We start from the raw sequence: 21,591 nt of genomic DNA on the forward strand, positions 1-21,591 counted from the left end.
CAGAAATTCTTGCTTGGTCCCACCCTCCAGTCACACAGCGGCTTCTGTTGGGTTTGGCATGGTCACTGACCTGTTCTCTGTCTCACTCCCAAAATAGGGTGGTTTATTCCCTTCCTTCTCTGGTGTGCTTACCAACTGATCTCATTCTTGTTCCAGGATAATAAGGGACCATCCCAGCTAAAGGGGACGTCAGAAATCCCATCTCATTTTCCAGATGTAGGGGTGTTAAGTCTTGGGTTGGGGATGACTTTTGCCCAGGGTTGTACCTTTCAAGGAGGGGAAATCTCTGTCCCTTGGCCAGGTCTCCAGCCTTCTACTTAATATCCTCTAGCTGGAGGGCAAAGGCAAAAGAGATGTCCCTGTTTATGTTTATAAAGTGCAGTGATATTTTAACAAAATCATTAACAATTTTGTTAAAAGAAAGAAAGCCATCAGCAGCGATGGTCAAGAAGGTGGCCATTAGAGTCACAGCTCAGTGAAACTGTCTCCCTGGGGATTCATCAAGCAGGATTTTGTGCTCCTGCTCTTGAACCTAGAAAGCTGGTGGGCTCAAATGTTTAACAATCTCTCTCAAAAATCAGCAACAGAAAACCTAAATTACTTCCTTCTGGCTTCTCTGAAAACCATTCCACCATGGGTTGCATGGGCTGAAGATCTGGGATTGCCTTCCCCGTGTACCTCCTCCTTCAGTTCTCCCTGTGACCATCCCCAGGACAGTGACTCACAAGCTAACAAACTCTTCACATCTTCTCTGGAGAGGGGGTGGAAGTTCACATCGGTCCTGGGCCCCTTGCTTCTGTTCCACCGCCTCCATGAGGCCTGGGGTAAGAATGCCACCACCACTGCCTCCAGCAGCTGGGTATTGAGGAAGTCGATGACAGGACCCTGAGGGAGGTACTGGAACTCCGAGATGACCCTCCAGCGTCTGAGTAAACTTCCGGACGCCGGCGCTGTCTCAGAATCACTGTGTGGGAGGGGTACAGTGAGGCGCGAAGGGTGGAAGTGGAGGGACAAGACCTGGGGACCCGGTGGGGACAGTCCCACTTACCTTGGTACCACTTCACTGTTCCGGAGAAAGGCCCGCACATTCAGGTTGCGCAATCTATAGGCCACCTAGGGCAGAGGATGAGGGTGGGGAAGCAAGAGTAAGGCCCAGTCCAAGGAGGAGACCCCTTCCACTGTACTGTGGTTATTTATCCCCGCCTGGCTCCTTCTTTGCACATGAGCACCAAGACCAGTAGAATGCTTCTCATCCCGTTCTGCAGCCCCACACCCCAGCCTAGCCTGCTGACCAGCATGGGTCCCTGCTTAGTCAGAGTTTGTTGGTGAGTGAAGGACTTGGCCTACCTTCCTGAGTCCAATGACAAGGGGAGAATCTGAGATGAATGGTCCCTACATTTGCCTCTGTTCCCTGGTTCACCCACTTATTCTCTCCCCACACGGATAGTGAGCAGTGATTATGTGTAGCCAGACCTCAGGGACAGTCAGGAGCTGGGGGGCGGGGTCAATAGGCGAGCGACAGCAGACTTTACCTCACGGAGTGTAGAGTGCTGTGACAGTAGCAGTAGTAATAATACTTCTTATTATAATTTTTGAACACTTGTATTTTAGACACCGTGGTGAGTTCTTTACATACATTATCATTTAAACCTTGACACAGCCCTCAGACATAGGTACTATTATTATTTCTGCTTTGTGAATGAGACAGCAAATAATTTGTTTCGTGATTACATCTGCTCTGGGGAATGGTAGAGCAAGGATTTGAACCTGGGTGTGTAGGATTCAAGAGCCTCAGTAATTCAGCTACCGTGTGACTTTGCCTGTGGTTGAGGAATGGACAAGGGCCTAGGAGCCAAGAAGAGAGAGCTGCTGGTTCCCTCTGGGAAGTCTGGGAAGGCTTCCTGGAAGTGAAATGCCTTTCTGTGTTTTTACCATACGATACCCCAGTGCAGGTCTCTAAGAACACTTAGAAGGAGAGGCTGGGGGAACTTGGCCCCCTTAGACCCTAGTCTGGTTATTCCAGTCCTCTTGGAGATCTCTGTCCTGGGGCTTCCTGCCTTCCTCACCCCCAGGCTTCGCCAGGGCAGGAGGCTCCGGCCTCCTCTGGGAACTGAATCTAGAGGGATGGCTAGCTGCAGAACACATCAGTGAGGGCTAAGACTCTGCCCTCAACTGGCCGAGAGCCCCCTCCCCCATCCAGAGCTGGCCTGCACACTGACCGAGGCATTGACATCTGTCACAGAGGCATTTTCTTCTTCACTGACCCAGAGCTGGATGATTCTTAAGGGAAGGTCTGGAAATGGGAGAAGCAGATTCACAATAACCTCACAGTTTACATAGACTCACCCGAAAAGGTCATTGGGCCAAGTTAGGGAGACCGACCCACCCTACGGTGACAGAAAGTCACCAGAGGAATCAGGAGAAAGGGCTGAGTCTGCTGACCCTCACCCTAGGGCCCTTCCAACTATGGTCAAGAGTTCCTGACTCTTGACTCTCTGGGCCACGAGGCCACATCCAGTCTTTCCTCAGTGCACTGCTGAGACCTGGGATTCGTGCTGTGGCAGCTGCCCCCCTCCCGACTCCCTCTCTCCTCCTACTGCCACCCGCTCCCAGAGCTGGAAACTTCGGCCCACCTGAGAAAGATCTGAGGTTCTGCCCTGTGAGCTGGAGGAACCGAGCTCTGTTCGCCCACCCAGGTCCCACGTCTCCCCTCAGGGTGAGAGAATTGTGGAGGCAGAAGGCATCTAGAGTTACCTTGATGGAGGGTTGGAGTGAAGTTGTTCCCAGCCATGAAGCAACGGGTGTCTGTGAAGGCCGGGGGGCAGGTGCAAACGGGCTGGCAGCCCAGCGCCTGGGAGACGTAGCAGTGTCCCTGATTGTAACAGTAATTCACAGGGCAGGACTTGTTCTGGCAGAGGGGAGAGGTCTCCAGAGCTGTGGAGCGAGCAGGGGGTGGGATCAGCAGACAAGGTCAGGCAGCACTTGGGGGGCCCCAGCCCACAGAAAGCTCCTTCTAGGATGGGCTTGGTTTCTTTCTCCCCAAAGCTCGCTCAGTCCACATTCTGCTTCTGAGTTGCTCTGAACCCTGAACTATCCTTCCCCCTTTTCCAGAAAGTTCCTCTGCCAGATCGGTATTCTCCCACTTCTGCTGAGAGAATGGCACATCTGCTTTCTGCACTTCCATTCCTTCTTCTACCTTATATCCTACCCGCTCTGGCCTCTCAGAAGACATGGGGGCCTCTAGAATTCCTCCTAGCACTGTAGGGGGCTTAGTGAAGGCCTCCAGGTGATCACCCTCAGCAGGACTCTGGCTCAGAGGTCGAGGAACAGGGGATGGGAGGAAGACTCAAAGAGAGGACTCAACCTTGCCACCAGATGCCCATGGCAGCCCCCTAGATGTCCCAACTGAGATGTGGAAATTCTGAGCTTTGTGTCTCTGAAGATACACGAGAAGCCCGAGAGCCCCAGCTTGCCTGCTGCTGGACGTCTGCTTTGCCCTGGCCCCGCCCCCCATCAGCCCATCTTCAGTCTCTTGCCCTGGGTTTCCCCCATCAGGACCGCAGCCTGCCCACCCCCGGCCACTCCCCCGGGGAGTGCACAATCTCTTCTCCTTCAGCCTCACACCTCCCTGGACGTCCTGACCTCCTTACCATAGCCAACTATACTGAGTATTCTAAACACTTGCTGGAAAAGGGAGAGAAATGGTTTGCTCCATGCCCCAGGCCCTGCTGGCATCCACTGTCCCCAGAGCCTCTTCCTGCCGGGGCCCTGTCCCCAGCTCACCTGCACAGTGACGCCCGTCCCCAGTCAAGTGTGGAGGGCAGGCCTCGCAGCCCTTCCCAGGAATGCACCGCACACTCTCGAAGCAAGGCTCCTCACAGAGGTTCTTGGAATGTTCGCAGTAGTGGCCAAAGGTGTTCCGGTCACACTTGCAGCCGGCTACCTGGAATGGGTTGCTGATTACCGGGTAGCCAGGAGGCTGGACCACTGAAGGCTTCTGGGTGTTTCTGTACTGACCCCTCTGGTCTGAGAACCCATGGACCTCGAGTCCTTGTCTTAATTCTGCCAGCATCTACTGAGCATCTTCTTGGCCAGGCTGTGGTCCTGTATATCCTTGCCAAGCTCACTGGGCCTCCCCGGGCCTTTCCTCCCTCCACACCCCTACCCCTGGCCCCTCCGTCTGGTGCCAGCCCTGGGATCTCAGCCACACCATATCTCCTTGCCGGAAGCCCTTTTTAGAGTAGGACAGGGGCTAAATAAATACTCTACTATCCCTTGAAAACTGGATCTTACAGAAGCTCAGTTTCCTGCTCCATCTTCCCTTGCTGACTCCTCAACCAAGAAGGCAGAGCCACACTGCTAAGCACTGTGAGAACACACAGCAACCGGAAAAATGGCGTAGGCAGGTACTGAGTCCCCAAACCTTGTCCAGCCCCCTGGCCTCTCTATTCTGGCACCTCTACGGAGATGACTCTAGAAATCTCCCTAAAATGCAAGCCCCCCAACACTTTCTACTTCCAAGACTGGGTATTTTGGGATACCTAAAATAATATATTGATTTTAACCTGTTTCTCACAGTCAGAACCTTAATTCCCATCTTCTACCCCCAGGCTCCTCTACCTCTACCCCATTCAAGTAGGAATTCTTTGCTCATTCTTGAGGAGAAGGCTGTGTGTAAGGGCTGAAGGGGGTTGTGGGGTACTGCCAGCCAAACACTTTCCTTTATGGCTCCTGCTTTACAACCCAAACAAAATAAGAAAAAACAAAATTTTAAAAAAAGAAAGGGGGCAAGATTCATTGACTGAGTCCAGCTGTCTTGGTTAAGACTCGTATAAATAAAGATTTTCTACAAAATGAAGAGATTCTTCTTTTAGCTGGAAGGAGACAGTAAAAGAGAAAACAAAAGGGTTTGGGCTTATCATGCCCCTCTCTTCCCAGCACCATAATGAAGAGACCCCAGAGAGAAATGGCTGTGTGGTGCTTCTGGGCAGATGGGAACTTGGGTTTTCTGTGTCTGAGCAGGGCACAGAAGCCAGAGAGCAGCTCCCTGGGACCAAAGAAGAGGGAACACGGAACCTGTGACCTGTATAGTCTCATGCCCAGGGACCACAACGATGCCTTTCTGCCCCTACTTCTCCATGCCTTGTTCTAGAACCATGGAACTGTCTGGGGTGGGGGGAAGAGGGGCAGTGCCTGAGTGACTCAGTCGGTTAAGCACCCAGCTCTTGATTTCGGTTCAGGTCATGATTTCAGGGTCGTGAGATCGAGGCCCCGGTTGGACTCCCTGCTCAGCAGGGAGTCTGCTTGAGATTCTTTTCCTGTCCCTCTGCTCCTCCGCCAACTTGCTTTCTCTCTCTCTCAAATAAATAAATGAGTCTTTAGAACTATGAAGCTGGGGACTCCTGGGAAGTTTTGAAGGATCCTGAGGTAGATGTTTCCTGTAAACCTGGCAGAATGGGAGCTAGGAGATAAAAACCTGAGATTGGTGTTGACACTCCTCACCTACCACAGCTCCCAACACACACGTTACCGCAGTGGGACTGAAGTATGACATCCCTTCAGTTCCCACTGCCTTTCCCCTCTACAAGGAGACCTCCCTCCCCTGCTCCTCCCAACACTCACCTCCAGGGAGGAACCACCCAGCCGGCTGGTCAGATTGTATACACACTGGCTCTCATTCCTGCAGGCACAGACCACTGTCTTTGGCTGGAGTACAGATGACAAGTTGTCTTCGACGTTTCTTGCTAGAATCTCCAGAGCAAATGGTTCCAACGACTTTGGCGTCCATAGCAGTGTCCCATTCTCTGCCCCAGGGAAGACAAGACCATGGAGAGCTGGGAGCCTTGACTGTTGTGCGGTCTGACACATCCTGGCATCTGACAGCCCGAGTGCTCATGTTGGCCTTCCCGCACCTCTCTCAGATCACCCCTCAAATGTCATCAGGCTTTTCCTCGAGCTAGGCTGGTTGCCTGGAACGATCCTGGTCACGCGCCAAGCTGGAGGTAGCATGAGCCCCACTAAGTGATTGTAGGGTGGGACTCCACACAGAGGAAGGCACTTGCCCCCTGAAGAGACCCCAAAGGCAACCATGCCTGTGCCTGCCTCAGGCTGGGACATCCAGGAGGGGATAGAGAATAAGGCCATAAAGCTAGGATCTTCCTGCCCCTGCTCCAAGCTACACTGTACACGAAACTGGTTTCCCCTTCCTGGCAGCCCCATCCCTTGCCCTGATTTCTTGCCCACTCATCTCACTTTGTAGACCTTTGACACCAGACTACAGTGAAAACATTGCTACATATCAGCAAGGACTCTTCTGATCCAAACCTGTCTTACTTACAGTGTCCAAGAAAATAAGCAAGTCTCCTTAACACAGAGGTTTAAGAGTTGTTGGTAGTAGGGGACAGACAAGAGTAACTTCCAGGCTGTCCCTCTGCAGGAGAGGAGCCCAGGGAGGAGGAAAATCTCCTGTTGCCATTGGTTAGCACCGGGGAGGGTGCACACAAAGAAGTCCTTCTAACGCACAGAAAGAAAATGAGGCGGAGAGGGGTGCTCTGAGCTTCAAGTAAGGTCCCCGATGGATTTGGTTTAGCAAAGATCAGTCACTAGCATAATTGGTGCTAGCCACAGAAGGTAAATTGAGTCCTGTGGGCTTTGACTTTTTGACCCAGATCATGGTTATAGGACTGGGGGTCGCCACACCATTACTGACAGGGAGAATGAGGCTTTGCTTGGTCCCAGCACGGAAAAGCCACGAGGCAAACATCGTTGGCCAACATAAAAATAATGAGAAACGTACCGGATGAAGGTATATGTATCTTTAAACCCTGTTCCACCTTATATCCTTCTTTTAAGAGACTTGAAAATGCTGTAGATTAGTATTTTTTAAATTGTTAGACTTTATTCTAATAATTTGGTGATTTCATAAAGCTAGCTAAAGATGATTGCATGTCATTGGATTTGAGGTGAAATGATCTTTGAATCACTTGTATGGGCCCCGAAGCAGCATAGCTAGCTGGCCAGATTGCCAGAAGGCCATCACTGTGATTCACTGGGGACACCTATCTGAATCAGAGGGCTCCTTCTCAGAAATGTTGGTCCTGGATATACCGATGGAAAAGTGCCATGAAGTTCCCCAGCGTGTAATGATGCCAAATTACCTCCAGCTTAACTCTGACCTCATAAGCAGCCAAGCGCTCTTACCAAAGATCCTGAAGTCAGTGCTGCTGTTCCTCAAAGTGAATATGACGCTCTTAGAGTGGCTAGTGTACTGAACCCGCGTGGTCTGCCCCATGTGGGCTTCCAGCACATGCTGACCCGTGATAAAGGGTGGGTACTTATCTGAAACACAAAGAGGGGATTCGGGGTTTGGGGCAAGACACTTTCTTGCTTCACAGGCCTCCTCTCTCTTTGTCTAGTCTTCTTGTTTGTATGAGGTGTTCTCAGGGCTCTGATCCACCTCTGTAAGCAGGAATTATTCCGTGTACCTGCCTTCAGATCTCTGTAGAGCGGGACGGGGTTCTATTTAGCTTCTCTTTATCTTCCTCCCCAAGATGGGGTCAGGTCAAGTTCCTTCCTAATTAGAGTGCTATGCTGGGCATGGTATAATGTGAATCAGAGACTAGGGTTATTCAGACCACCACAGAGTTTTCCCATTGGGAGAGGGCTGGAAATGGTCAGGCTAATCTCCAGATGGGCTAATTTCCAGATGTCAGGAAATAGAGGAATACAGTGGAAAGGCTATTTCCATGTCATTATTCATTCATTCAGTCAGTCACTTAACACCTTTATTGAGCACCTACTATATGGCTATCTCTGTTCTAGGTAGTGAGGACACAGTAGGAAACAAATAATAAAAATAGATACCTGTGAAAATTAGAAAATATGCTAAATAGTTATAAGTGCTAAGGAGGAAAAACAAAGCAGGGAAGGTGAACAGGAAGTATGGGTGAATGTGAAATTTTAGAAGGCTAGCCAAGAAAGGCATTGCTAAGAAGGCAACTTGATTTGCGTAGAGCCTTGAAGGGGGTGAAGGGTGAGCATGGGGCTGGTCTGGAGGAAGGGGTTTGGGCAGAGAACAGCATGTGTAAAGTCTGGAGTCAGGAGTGAGCCTGGTGTGTTTGAAGAACACAGAGAAGCCAGTGGGGCTGAAGTAGAGGGAGCAGGGCGGGGAGAAGTAGAGGAGGAGTTTGACTGCTACTGGGGTCATGTTGGAAAGGGCTTTGAAAGTCATCACAGAGTGAGCTGGAGAGTCGTGGGAGGAATTACAGAGTGAAAGAATCTGTTAATTTATTTGAATGTGCAGCTTGAAGGAATGTCATGAAGGGGTTGCTCCTCATCTGCCAGCTGACCCCGCCCACACCTCCCTCCGCTTCATGCCACTTACTGAGGGTGGTGTTCATCTTCTGGTACTTTCTGAAGAGCATCTTAGTGCTCAGGCCGGTGCTTGTGTTTCCTGTGGCCAGGCTGTCATAGATGCACTGTTTGTCTCCGTCACACATGGAGACCAGTTTGTCATCCAAGCTTTCGTTTCTCCATTGGGAAAAGAAGACAGGGATGAAGTTGGAAGGCAGGTGGTCATCTCTCTTGCCAAGGAGCCTTGTGTCACTGATTTCCCCTATAACACATGGAGGCAATGGCGGGGGGAGCAGGGATGGGTCTCCAGTTATGATTTTGGCCGTGTCTACCCCTTACTCTCACTCTACACGCCTTGGGGCAAAGGAGGGAGATACTGAGGGAAGGAGTGACTTCTGGCTTTTAAGGCTGCAAATTCCTACTCTAGTGAGTGAGGGCCACCTTGTCTTCTCTTCCAGAAAGAGAAACACAGCTGAAATGGGGTTGGAGGGAACAAATCTGGGGGGCCCCAGAATCCTCAGCATTTCCTCCTGGCCTTTCCACCTCTCCCTCACAAAGGATGGAGGTCTGGCTCCCACAGGCTGAGGGAGGCAATGCTTCCTTCATCCCAGCTCGGCCTCTTCTACCCTGAGGACTCTGAGGCCCAGACTTACAGGTCATTCCGTATTGAAAAAGCAACTCCTCGGTGCTATCGCGGGGAATGGTGGAGCCGTTGGGCATCCTGAAGTCATCATCTGGATTATCATTCCAGACTCCTGAGGGTCAGAGTAGGAGGTCAGCCATCCTGGGTCTGTGGCTCTCCCCTTCCCTGGGGAGCATCCAGTGGGGCACACTCAGGGTATGATGGAGGGGAGGGGGCCTGGGAAGCCTCTTCCAGTTGCGCTTATTCTCGGTTCGGTCCTTTCGGGGGGCGGGGGGAGCAGGGAAGACCGTACCTCATAGCCCGCCCCTCTGTCTCAGGGATGGAGGAGGGGTAAATGGAGGAAGAAGGGAGGGGAAGTGGGGCTGGAGGCAGGGAACGGGCAGCTGCTGGCTCTACCTTCCCCAGAGCCCATCCTCAAAGCCCCCTCAGCTGTCCTGGAACCGGAGATTCACCATGACAAAAAGTGAGGCTGAAAGCAAGCTGAAGAGAGCTCTCGTCCCTCCCCACCTCTGCACAGCCTCAGGGTTCTGTTCCCAGGAGGCCGAGGAAGAGCAGCTCAGCCTGGGACACCCACGGGCCAACTGGACTGGCAGCTGCCTGTGGTCTGGGGCCCCCGCTCTTTCTGCTGCCACTGCCTCAGACTCAGAATCCTGCCTGCTTCTCACCCAGGAGGCCTTCTGTGCGGTTTCGATACGCCTCCGGGAGGCCGCAGGAGGCATGGAGGATGTTGGAGAGGGCAATCACTGAGATGGTCACGGTCCCATCGAAGATGGCTGACACCAGAGAGCCATTGCGGGTCACGATGATGCCAGTGGTGTTGAACATCTCCCGGCCTGGAAGGTTGGGAGGCAGAAGAGGAAGAAACCAGCATTGTAACCCTGTGGGCCCAAGACTTAGCAGTAGTGAAGGGTCAAGGTGCAGAGGGGAGACTCCGAGAGCAGATCCAGGTGTGGCCTTGGGATACCTTCTCCGGTGGCCCAGAGCCAAACTCACAGGACACCCCCTCCTTCCTGGGAACTAGAGATGGGCACGAGGCTATCACTGCCCTGGAGGAAGGAGAGACGTGAGGAGGGAAAGCCCAATGTCTGGCTCCTAGGTGAAGAAGCCACCCAGGTCCAGCTGCTGAAAGAAGAGGGGGTGAAGCGGGGTTGCTGACCGCTTCCCTGCCCTCCCCGCCCCATGCCCCTGCCTCCGCGCTGCTCCCGGGCACTGGGCGCCCCCACTGAAGCTTGACCCAGGGAAGCAGAAGGGGGCTGATGGCTGCTCCCAGCCTACCTTCTGGGTCTTCATGGTTAGTCTCAAATGTCACAGTCTGGTTATTGACCTGCACGTGGATTGTGTCATCGGGCTTAAGGAGCCATCGGACCTGGATGGGGAATTGGAGGGGCTCTAAGACTGACCTGCAGGTGGGCCCAGAGGCTGAGAAAGAAGGCTGCAGAGAGTTTGGACCCAAGCCCCGGAGGAAGAGGGAGGTAGAGGGATGACGAGGTTGTGCTAGCTCAGAGCTTAGAGGGCTCAGCTGGGGCCGGGCTGGAGCTCCCTGGTGTCAGCTACCTTTAAAGGGACTGTGACCATCTCAGTGACAGCCCTCTCCAACATTTCTCAGATGATCTCATTTAAATCTCACAAGAGCCCTGTGAGGTAGGTAATTTTACTCTCCCCATTTTGCTACAAGAAAACTGAGTCACTGGGAGTTCCGTCATTTCTTCAGGATCACATGACTGATGGAGCTCTGACCTGAATCCCACTGTCTCTAGGGTTGACTCTTGAACCACTGCACTGGCCAGACATGTCCTCCCTCCCTGCTGTCCCATCCACTTCCTCCTTCTTCCTCTCCTCCTTAGGGCCCCTGCCTCACTTACTGTGATGGGGTTCAGTTGGCTGGTGTCATATTTAGCTGCAAAGGCGATGAAGTTGGTGGCCTGGGCGGAGCGGGTCTGGGCGGTGCGGCCCTGCAGCAGGAACGAGGAGTTTCCATCCCAGGCCCGGACCAGCTGGAAGTCCCCCAGCCCATTGAAGGTGAAGTTGACACCATCCAAGGTGCTGATGTGAGGGTCCCCAAACATCCAGGCTGGAAGAAAGGAAGAGACCACAATGGCACGACTGGCCAGGGAAGGATCTGGGATTCCCCCACTGCCTCCAGACCGACTCAAGCCTGGGAGACGTTCATGGAGTAAAGAACCATCCCCAGAGGCCCTCTTGCACTTTTGTGCCGCTGCCCAAATTCACATCATTATCCCCGCCCCCTGGCCCTTTCCCCAACGCCAGGTACAAAGCCCCTGTTTGCCTCCGGCCACACACTAAACCGTCTCCACTTGGTGGCCATGGCCCTGCCCCAGGAAGCTTGCTGTCCCTCTCCAGTGGCCCGGCCTCAGCCCTGTGGGGCCCCAGCAGGCTCACCGGGCCTCGGGGGCTGGTACCCAGCACAGCCGATGCGTGGCCGCCTTTGGTGGTACAGAGCACAGAAGGACGGCTTGTCGTTCCAGCGGCAGCACCAGTCCCATGGCTCCAGCTCCTGGTCTGGGGGAAAGATTGGCATGTGGGAGGGAGAAAGAGGGCCTGCAGAGCCCGGCGGAAGGTTTGTGAGGCAGGATGACACGGGAGTTGGGCCAACTTGGAGCAGATCCTGCCCTGCTCCATGGCCTTGGACCATTGACCATCACTGTCTCCCTTGTAGGCTTGCCGGAACTGTGTGTGCAGCAGAGCCCCAGGGGTGCACCCGGGGGAATTGGGGCTGTGTCTCAAGGGCTTTCTCTCCAGAAGGGTGGGGCTGAGTGCCCCTGGGAGGCCGTGACTGATGGTCTGGGGAACCATGGGGGTTGCTGTGATTGTCAGAGGTAGCGGGGTGGCTGGGGACAGAGGGGGGAGCCACAGTACCCTGGTCCCCCAACCCTGTGCTCTCTAGCAAATCTGGAGGGTCTCTGTGGGAGGTGACAGTCAGCTGATCTGGGCCCCGAGGGACAGGGTCGCACTCGGTCCCCTCTCCTTCCCTGGAGAGAAGTCTCCACTCTTGTCTGGGGCTAGGGGGCCAAGTGAAGATGGGGCAAGAGGCACTGGATCGTAAATCCCCGGGAGGTCAGCTGGAAGGGATGTTGGAATCTTCCCAACGTTACAAGATCAGGAAATTAGTGGCCAGAGAGGGGAGGCAGCTGGGAGGGAATGGGGACAAAAGGCTTCTTTCTTCAGGTCCCATTGCTTGGCTGGGAGCCCAGACCTGGTCTCTGACAGAGAAGAGTAGAGAGAGCTTCAGAGAAGGCAGGGATGAGATCTCTGCAGACACACGTACCAAATTGCCAAGGAGCATGCACTGTCCAGCCCTGGAGGAGCTCGCCCCAGGGCCCGTAGTGGCAGCACACGCCCCCGCGCCAGGAAGAGAAGCTGCACAGGTGACTGCCGCCACCGAGTCCCCACCAGCCTGTGACAAGGACGGACGTGCTCAGGCCCAGAGGTCTGGGGAGTGGGGTAGGGGCGGGTATGGGGTGGGGGGTTCGGGGGGTCGGGCGGGGCGAAGGGGTCCTGGAAGGGATAGGTCAGGTGCGAGCAGAGCGTTGGTGGGTGGGCTTATGGGGCGCAGCGGGGATGACCCAGGAGACAGGAAGGGGGCGTCACCCATGCTGATAGGCTGGAATCGTAAGTCCCATAGTCCCTGCTGCCAGGAGCAAGGGCAGGAGATCTGGTTCCAGCCCCATGTGGGCCCCCAAGGCTGTCTCTTCAACCACTGCAGGCACTGGAGACGGTAGTTGGGCCTTTCTTCCCCGTGTAGGCTATAGACCTGCAGGCCCCGGGCGCCTAGAGCAGCAAAGGAAGGAGGGGTTATCCCAGGGCCTCTGGCCACAAGCTCTCTGCTTTAGCAGCCTAACTCATCAATGCACATTCTGCATGCCACCACCCCCACCCCGACTCTGGACAGCAACTCCAGGGAAGGGACCCAGTTCAGACTGGCTCCTTTTATGAGACATCCAGAGGCCCTTAAAACTTGGATCTTAGAGGGAAACCCTGGGACAAGTGCTGGGCAGAGCAGACTCACCTGCATGCACTCAGAGCCAGACCCCAGCCCTGAGCTTCCGTCCACCAATCCTCCAACCCTCCCATCTGCCCTCTGAACTCCAGTGCCTTCCCATCTCCCCAAACTAGTCCTTCCTAATGTATCCTTTATCTCACTAAGGGGCGCCACCAGCCACCAGCTCAGACCTTGGCTTTCATCCCTGACCCTCCCCCTCCCCCAGCACAAACTGCCAAAGTAGACAGGACAACAGCCAGCTGGGGGCTTGCTCCAGCACCGTGAGGCTGAGGAAGCATCCTCTGGGCCCAGAAGCCATCCTCAGAAGGGACAAGTAACTAGTAACTTCAAACAAGTTCCCTGTCAGGGGTTTGAATTTAAGCTTTAACCATAGGTTACATACTGCCTACCCCAAAAGCCAGGAGTGAGAAGGGGCCTCCAGAGTCCAATAAGACACAACAGGACATAATGTATTAGATTTTGACCCTGTTCCCACACAAAAGAAGAAATTGCCAAGATAACTGTATTTTGTTAAGGTTTTAAAAAAATAATTATTTTATCTTCTTTACAATGGCCGGATATCATGGGAAACAAATCAGATATTCTTCCCCAAAACACACACACACACACACACACACACACACACACACACACACAATCGTATTGTGCCCTCTAGGTCACAAGAAGATGCATCTTGATAGAATGGCCCAGAATCTGACAGGGCAGTTCTCTCCACAAGATGGCACCCACGATTTGACATAGCTTCCGTGTACCAAAAGCTCTTGTCCCAGAGCAAAGAGAAGTAGATTTATGCTTCACAATCTACATGGCTGATTTCCAATGCTAAACTGTCCTTCATTCAACTCACATTTTGGGAACTATAATCTCTGTCCCGTTGGGGCCTCTGGACAACAGATTGAGTCATATCCCGTGGAGCCTCCTGGTACAGAAGCCCTGGCCTTCTTAACAGAGTGAGAGCTCCTTGAGAGCAAACATAGTCAGTCTTTTTCCTTTTTTGCTCTGCCCCCTTCCTATTCCTGGCTTTTAGCACATAGCAGGTGCTCAATAAATGATGACTGGCTGAATGTCAGACTTCTGGATCTCCCCCCCAGTAGATTGCCTGCGGGGATCTCATCTGGGTTCTTATTCCAGCCCTGGGACAGGACACTTGGACCTAACGGTCCATTCATATCCCCACCTCCTGGCTCGCCCTGTCCTTACTTTCCGGATCTGGTCCCCCACCGAGAGACCTGGCTTTGGATGAGCTTTGGCTCATCCCAGGGAGGAGACATAACCCCAGCTGGGACTGTGTTGTGTGATGGCACAGAAGGTACCAGATGCACTTGGGTAGTGCCAAGTCCTGATTGTACTTGTGGGTCAGATTGTGTGGAGGATGCCCTGGGGCGGTGGAGATGCTAGAGGGCTGCCTCGCTAGGACTCTCATGACTCCTGGAGTTGAGGACAGAGAGGATTGGAGTCCAGCTCGTGTGTGAAGAAGTGGCACTTTTACCTGAGTTGGAATTCAGGAATTGGTCTGGTAGATACTTCTGCCACAGTGGCTGGGATGTCAGTGGGCTGTTTTCAAAACGCCCGTCTCCACTGCAGGCAAAGGGAAAAAATCGCACGCCTCCGTCACACACAGGGTCTTTCCTCTGGGTCGACTAGTTGTCATTCATGCCACCAGTGGGACAGACCATCACTCAGTGTGGGTAGTCATTAGATACCAGTCATTACACAGTCAGCTCATCAGGCAGCCGGCATCTCTGACTCCCAGCAACAAGCAGGAGGGCAGAGATGGGTGGGGCAAAGGGAAGGAAGGTTCCGATTTATTCTATAGCTGAACCACTGACTGCGAGAAGTGTGCACAAGGCAGAGGTGTGCACACAACAGGGTTCAGGCCTTCTTCTGATGAGTTTCCTTCAATGGGGGGATTGGACAGAGGGCTGGGGAGGGGACCAGACATTGGGATGCTAAGAGCCAGTCTCTGCCTCTGAGCAGTGACTCCTGACTTTCCTCCTCTCTGCCACAGGATAGGTGAGGCACATGGGTGGGACAACCTCCATGGGCTACTCAGGAGGGTGGGCAATCCCTAGCTAGTGGAATAATTCAACTTCTTTCTCTTTCACGGCACATGAAAAAGCAAGGGAAAGCAATAGAATTATAGGGGCAACCCTGAACACCATCTAAGAGAATTTGCATCAATGACCAGTAACACATTATGTGACCTTTACAATTGATTGCACACACCAGCATCTCGAAAGAGTGGTTGAGAACTGTTGTCAGAGACTGAGTCACCTTCACACACAGGAATCCATGGCCCCGTCCATGGCTCTCTCCCTCTACTCTCTGTCTTTCCCACTGACCCCCACACAAGCTGTTGGTGCCCCTAGATGAGGGACTAATGCTCAGCCCAACAGAAGTCAGGAAGGCAGATTTCAGCCTCAAATATCTGGTTGCAAGTTCCTGCTTTGCCACTTCCATCTCTGTGACTTTGGGCAAATTACTGATCTATTTTTACCTCGGTTTTCTTACCTGTAGAATGGGTAGTAAAGAGTATCTCCTTCATGGGTTGTGATAATTAGATAAAATAATGCATATTAAATATTTTGTGTAATAAATGTTGGCTGGTATTACTATGATACTTGAGAGGTCAAGAGGGGTTGACTAATGTCAGTAGAAATCAGAGAGGTCAAAGCTCTGGGAATTATCATGAAGCCTGGGGATTGGGTTGGGAAAAAGAATGTCAGGTGAATGGGCATCTTTTAATTTGAAACAGCAAGAAGTGGGAGCTGGAGTTGGTGTGAGTCAGAAACATCAGCAAGAAGGATTCACAGCCTGTCCTGGGGGGATTGGGAGTGGGTGTGCAGCCAAAATCCTGCCCTGGACCACTTCCTGTATCTGTTCAGTGCTGACTGCCCATCTCCGTCCTACCTGGAGAAGCCCATGAGGACCGGGTTGCCTGGGCGCTGGGTCACATCCCACTGCATGCCACCATTTTGGTAAAGAAACAGGGCGTAGGACCTGCTCCCATCCGTGGAAAGTATGGCCTGGTAGGTGTTGGTCTGGAGGTCAGTTGGAGACAAACATAGGGTTGCCTGTGAGAGATCTGGGGTCTCCTCTCTGGTGTCCCATCACCCTCCGCACCACCCTGCCCGGACACACACATCATCTTTTCCTGGCCTCCCCAGAAAATGTTTGGGATTATGCAGGACAGCTTTCACCCTGGGGATCAAGGCGCCTATCGTAGTGCATTTGCCTTCTTCATGACTTCTCTCCAGGGAGGGGTGATAAAAGGCTCTGGTTTAGGATCCAGTGAGAAGAGAGTTTGTGTAGAAAAGCTTCAGGACTCAGAAAGGTTAGCCACCACCCCAGAGAGCCAAGGGAAGCCTATTTAGCTTCCTCTGGGATATTTTTAAGCACATTGTTGAAATGTCCCCTCAACATAAATACTGTGGATGGACCACAGAGGTCCTCCAGATACTAGAGGTCCTCTGGAAGCAGATGCCAAGCACTGCTTGAACAAAGTAGGTAACCAACGAACTCATTGACCCAAAGAAGAAGTGAGTGACTAGACCACACAAGGGCTGTAAGAGCTGAGTCCCTGGGGGAAGATTGAGGACACCGTGTAGGCTGACCATTGCCCTTGGATGGCTCTGCCACTGAGAGCCAGAGTTGGAAGTCAGAAAGCCTCAGTTCCAAGCCTGGCTTTGTCATTTGCCAGCTGGGTGACCTTGAGCAGATTGCTTAACCTCTCTAACCATCATCTTCTAAAATGTAGATAATAATATCAGGTTGAGTCATATATATACAATTGCCAATAGTCATCCATTTTTGACTTACAAAAATTCTATTTCCTATGTTTCAACCCAATGAGTACTAAGTGAGTGCTCAGCCAACAGGGTGGGGGTGATCTGTCCCTGAGTTGGAACACATGTTAGAAGAGTGGCCCCTGCCTAGGGTTCTAGGATTTCTGACTTCCAGATGGTTCACAGGGAGCTGTCCATTGTTTCACTCACCCCAAAGGTCCACCGGGCGGGATAGGCAGGGGCTTTGACCCACGTGACCTTTAGGGTCCACCTTGCTTTGTAGTTCCAGGTGTAGGTGAACTTTCTAATCCAAGACTCAACCTGCCAGACTAGCAGGTTGTGTTCATTATAGAGTGTCTCATATTCCTAGCAAAGGAAAGCAGATAAGACAAGGAAATGAGGGTCCTACCTGCAGGTATTTTCATGGTTGTGAAAGGGTATTCCCAAGTCTATGTAACAGCCCTGTTCTGTTTCCTCCCCACCCTCATATTTAAACATCATCCCTTGCCCACACGGAGCCCAGGCTCGGACAACAGTAACATGTGCGCGCACGCACACACACACACACACACACACACACACACACGGCCACATAGCCCTTTGTCTCTCTTTGCTGGCTGCCGGGGGATCCTGAATTCTGGGCTTGGAAAGGCTCACCTGATAAAATATGGTTCCCTGGCCACTGGAAAAATCAGCATCGTCCCAGAATGGAGCCACCAGGGCCACAGGGTCCCAGCCTGTGAAGCCTCTACGAGGGGGATTAGGGTAGGAGAAAACCTGGTACTCTGACTCCGGGAAGATGATCTGCCCGTTATCTGTGAACTGGGTACAAAAGTTCTTCTGGTTAGTGTTTAGGGAGGGAGGAGGAAGGGACAAAAATATCCCAGCACAGTGCCAGCTCCTCAGAAGTGTGACCCCCAAGGACCTCTCTGGGTAGAACTGCAGAGATGTCAGCAACTTCCACAAGATCATTTCATTCATCTCCCTGCCTGTTGGGAGAGACCCCTTTACGTAGTTCTCACACAATACTCTTCATCTGCAGGACACTCCCCAGTTTTAAGTACTTCCTGACATGGTAGGTATTCCCCTGCTTCCATGGCCAACCCCATCTACAAACAGGCCCATCACAGAGCAGAGCCGTCTGGGTGAGTCCCCATAGAGCCATCCTGAGGCTCCATCCACATCAGAGGGGGCTAGACAATTGCTACACTCAGTCCCGTCTCTGGGTTGCCCTATCTTAGTGTGTCCTGTCCCAGCCCCCATGCCCACCACTGAGGCCCGCAGGGACCACGACCACCATTCCGTCTCTCCTCCAGGAGACATGGCGTCCTTGGACTGAGGAGCCAGGAAATATTCATAGAAAATGTAAACATCATTAAAAGGCGGTTTCCCAAGTAGAGCTTCCAACTCATTAAAAAGGCTCTGAAAACAGTGGAGAGCTTAGTGGGCTCCCAGACCTCTCTATTGAGGTAAAAACACTTTTGTCCATGAGGGGAGGAGGGCCTTGCCTAGCTCAGTCTTCCTCAGTCAGCACCTAGGCATTAAAGAGTATAAATGCAAACTGTGCCAGAGGCAGGGACACAGGAGGTGTCTAACAAGTGTTGTTTGTTGCATTCTTCCTTCCTCTGGACCACAGTCATGGTCACAGGGCCATCTCCAAGCCCTGGAGAGAGAAGCAGAGTCTGGGGAACACAGGTCACAGGTCCTGTCCTTTGGGCTACAGCTGGGGACTCACATAGAGGTAATCCCGGAGAGAGAAGCCAAGAGGGAAGCCAATCTGGGGCTTGAAGAGTGGAGAGGTGAAGTCTGAGATCCTCTTGACAAACTCCAGATCTCCAGCACTTGGCCCATAGGGGAAGAGGGGAACACCTGGGTCAGCACAAAGAAGGGCAGGAAATTCTCATGGGTCCTGACTACCTTAGGGCTGACAGAGAGCTTCCCCCAAGATGCCCCTCCACCCAACTCAGAGTCCTCAAGGACTCTTCTGTCTCCCTCTCTGCTTGCATTTAACCCATCTCTTCATTTTACCCCTTCAGTAGGTACTCTCATCCTTTACCATTTTGAAGAAAAACAGGTCCTGCTGTCAGAACACCAACAGGTTATTCTGCATCTGTTATGATTCTCGTAATTCTTTCAAGGGTTCAAAGACAAAACTCCAATATGAAGATCAGTAATTGAAATAACCATTTCCTAGAAAGAGACTTATTTCCTAAGATGGTATTTCTTTAGATACAGTGGGTGGACCCACCAGAATTTGTCCTTGACCCCTTAGAAGTCTTTGGGCTCCAGTTCAAGAAAGCTTATCCTAAATATTTCTCAAATGGGTCTCCTCCTTTCTTTCCTGGCAGCCCTCCCTTGGTTTGCTTGGAATACCACAGTATCTGTATACAACTCTCCTGGCCACCTGCAAATTCATCCAACACCCCAAACACTATAGCACCATTCATAAACACAGATCCTACCATGTCCTCCCTGGTTCCCTCACATGTCAGCCTCATTTCTCAATACTCTTCCCTTTGTTTCCAGCACCCCCAAGTGCTTTGGGGATATCCTCCCCATGTAATATTGGGACTACTGTTCATATCTAGATCTTTATTCCAGCTCTTCAAGCCCTCCTGCCTGCTTGGGATGTTTCCTCTTCCCCAACTACTATTCATTCTTTCCAGAAAGCCTCCTCTTTACCATGAGCACACCCCTACATCCCCTAGGGACCTTCCATTGTGCATGTCCAACACCCTACATTTATTCCTCTAATTGCACCTATCAAGGCAGGAGATCTGTCTCCTACTAAACCGCACCTTGATCATTTCTTAACTCCCCATCCTAGCCCAGTGCCATGTACAAAGCCAGCCTTCAGTACCCAACTCTTGTGCTGTCTCAAAATCCCCTGTGAGAACCTGTGATCCGAGAGAGCAGTCTATGAGCAAGCAGGCTGAGGTGGAGTTACAGCACTCCTCTAAAGGGGATATGGGAGCACCTGAGGAGGCAGTTCCATGGAACCAGCTCCCCCAGCTACCCAAAAGGGCTCTCACTGGTAGATCTCACCAAGTTGCCATAACTTCAGCACCCACACCAACTCAATTCTCTCCATCGCAATATGGAGAGCCCCTAGACCTACAGAATCACTAACCTTTCTTGGGCTTGATGGGGACTGGAGCAGGTGTTGAGTGTGTGCCTATGGATGTTCTAGGAGACAAGGTTGTATGGGTCTGGGAGGTTGTTGAGGGTGATGGTGTTGTCCTTCTCTGGCTGCCTATCCTCATTGAGGTGGTGATGGTTCCTGGGCATGCAGAGATAGAAAGCTGGAGTGGGTCTTACAATCACAAAGTAGCAGAGTCAAAGAGAGTGATACACTTCAGGAGCTGGGAGAGACAGCAAGAAACTCTCCTCTATCTTCTGCCCACACCCAAATTGATCCCTGCACAAGAGCAACTGTCTTCTGGGTTAGAGGGAATGGTGACACATCACTCACTACATTCCCACTTGCTTCATCTTGTGGCTCTGCCCTCAATGCTAGCCTGGTAATGCTACATCACCATCCTCTCACAAGCACTTACCTAGGCTGACCTGAGCCAACTGAGCCACCCTGAGAGACCAAAAACCCGGAGGCCCCACCTACCTGATGTCTGAGTCCTCACAGTGGAGCTTGAAGATGCTGTGGATGGTGGGAAAGTGCTGGTAATAGACAAAGGAGTAGAAGAACCTGTGAATGGGATGGTGGAACTCCAGGTGATGGGAAAACCAGGGGCTGACTGAGAAAATGAAGAATTACTGGTTGAACTATAGAAATTGACTATGGTCTGAGCTGTGCCCATATCACTAGATGTAATAGACTCAGAGAAAGCACGGTCTGTGGATGGATGAATGACATCAGACCAAGATGAAGGTCTGTGACTCACACTGGAAGGCAATGAAGAGATTGTTGTCACAGATGTGCCTGTGTCCAGGGAAATGCCCTCTTTACCAGTGTGTTCACTTAGGGAAGAAGAAGGATTTGATGTGATCACTGTTGAGATGGTGTTGGTGTGAGGTTCTCTGCTGGTGTCCGTGGTCTGACTCGTGTGGTCCTGAGATGATGCTGTTGTGTCTGGAGCAGTACTGAAGGAAGAGTGAGGTGCCGAGGTTCCCCCAGGCACACCTGTGCTTGTGACACTTGAGGTGAGTGGCGTTGCACTTGTCTGATCAGACCGTGGCATGTGTGTTGTGGTTCCATGCGGGGTGTCTGTTGACACTGGTGTGGGGATCTCTGAGGTCGTCGCAGGTGTGTTGCTAACAGTAGAAGAGGACGAAATGTCAGCTATAGCGGCTGATGACGTGGGCATTTCTGACCGTGTGGAAGTCTTGTCGCTGACACTGGAAGGACTGGACGTGCCTGCTGTCCCAGAGGTGGCTGTGTCGTGGGAAGTCTCGTGCGTGGGAGTGGATCCACGTGTGGAGGATGAAGGAGTTGATGTGGTCACTGTTGAGATGGTGCTGGTGTGAGGTTCTCTGCTGGTGTCCGTGGTCTGACTCGTGTGGTCCTGAGATGATGCTGTTGTGTCTGGAGCAGTACTGAAGGAAGAGTGTGGTGCCGAGGTGTCCCCAGGCGTTCTTGTGCTTGTGACACTTGAGGTGAGCGATGTTGCACTTGTCTGATCAGACCGTGGCATGTGTGTTGTGGTTCCACGCGGGGTGTCTGTTGACACTGGTGTTGTGGGGATCTCAGAGGTCGTGGCAGGTGTGTTGCTAACAGTAGAAGAGGAGGAAATGTCAGCTGTAGGAGCTGATGACGTGGGCATTTCTGACCGTGT

The 21,591-nt window shown here is 52.3% G+C and overlaps 1 protein-coding gene across 1 annotated transcript in view; it reads right to left on the reverse strand.

Moving 5' to 3' along the window:
• The window catches only part of LOC111155031 (mucin 4, cell surface associated), a 47,402-nt gene that overhangs the window by 2,494 nt on the left and 23,317 nt on the right, over nt 1–21,591 (reverse strand). Inside the window, exons 2-22 of the mRNA XM_022515045.1 lie at nt 19,932–20,081; nt 18,537–18,670; nt 17,459–17,623; nt 17,012–17,167; nt 15,927–16,057; nt 14,506–14,594; nt 12,605–12,784; nt 12,282–12,410; nt 11,396–11,515; nt 10,858–11,066; nt 10,271–10,361; nt 9,661–9,828; nt 9,006–9,107; nt 8,384–8,614; nt 7,201–7,338; nt 5,623–5,804; nt 3,784–3,943; nt 2,755–2,934; nt 2,220–2,293; nt 1,049–1,113; nt 726–964 (exon numbers count right to left, since the gene is read on the reverse strand). Coding sequence (XP_022370753.1) covers nt 726–964; nt 1,049–1,113; nt 2,220–2,293; nt 2,755–2,934; nt 3,784–3,943; nt 5,623–5,804; nt 7,201–7,338; nt 8,384–8,614; nt 9,006–9,107; nt 9,661–9,828; nt 10,271–10,361; nt 10,858–11,066; nt 11,396–11,515; nt 12,282–12,410; nt 12,605–12,784; nt 14,506–14,594; nt 15,927–16,057; nt 17,012–17,167; nt 17,459–17,623; nt 18,537–18,670; nt 19,932–20,081 — 3,093 coding nt within the window. The remainder of the gene's footprint in view (nt 1–725; nt 965–1,048; nt 1,114–2,219; nt 2,294–2,754; nt 2,935–3,783; nt 3,944–5,622; nt 5,805–7,200; nt 7,339–8,383; nt 8,615–9,005; nt 9,108–9,660; nt 9,829–10,270; nt 10,362–10,857; nt 11,067–11,395; nt 11,516–12,281; nt 12,411–12,604; nt 12,785–14,505; nt 14,595–15,926; nt 16,058–17,011; nt 17,168–17,458; nt 17,624–18,536; nt 18,671–19,931; nt 20,082–21,591) is intronic.

Source organism: Enhydra lutris, unplaced genomic scaffold (genome assembly GCF_002288905.1).
Source record: "Enhydra lutris kenyoni isolate GAN:26980312 unplaced genomic scaffold, ASM228890v2 scaffoldscaffold39, whole genome shotgun sequence".
Taxonomy (NCBI): domain Eukaryota; kingdom Metazoa; phylum Chordata; class Mammalia; order Carnivora; family Mustelidae; genus Enhydra; species Enhydra lutris.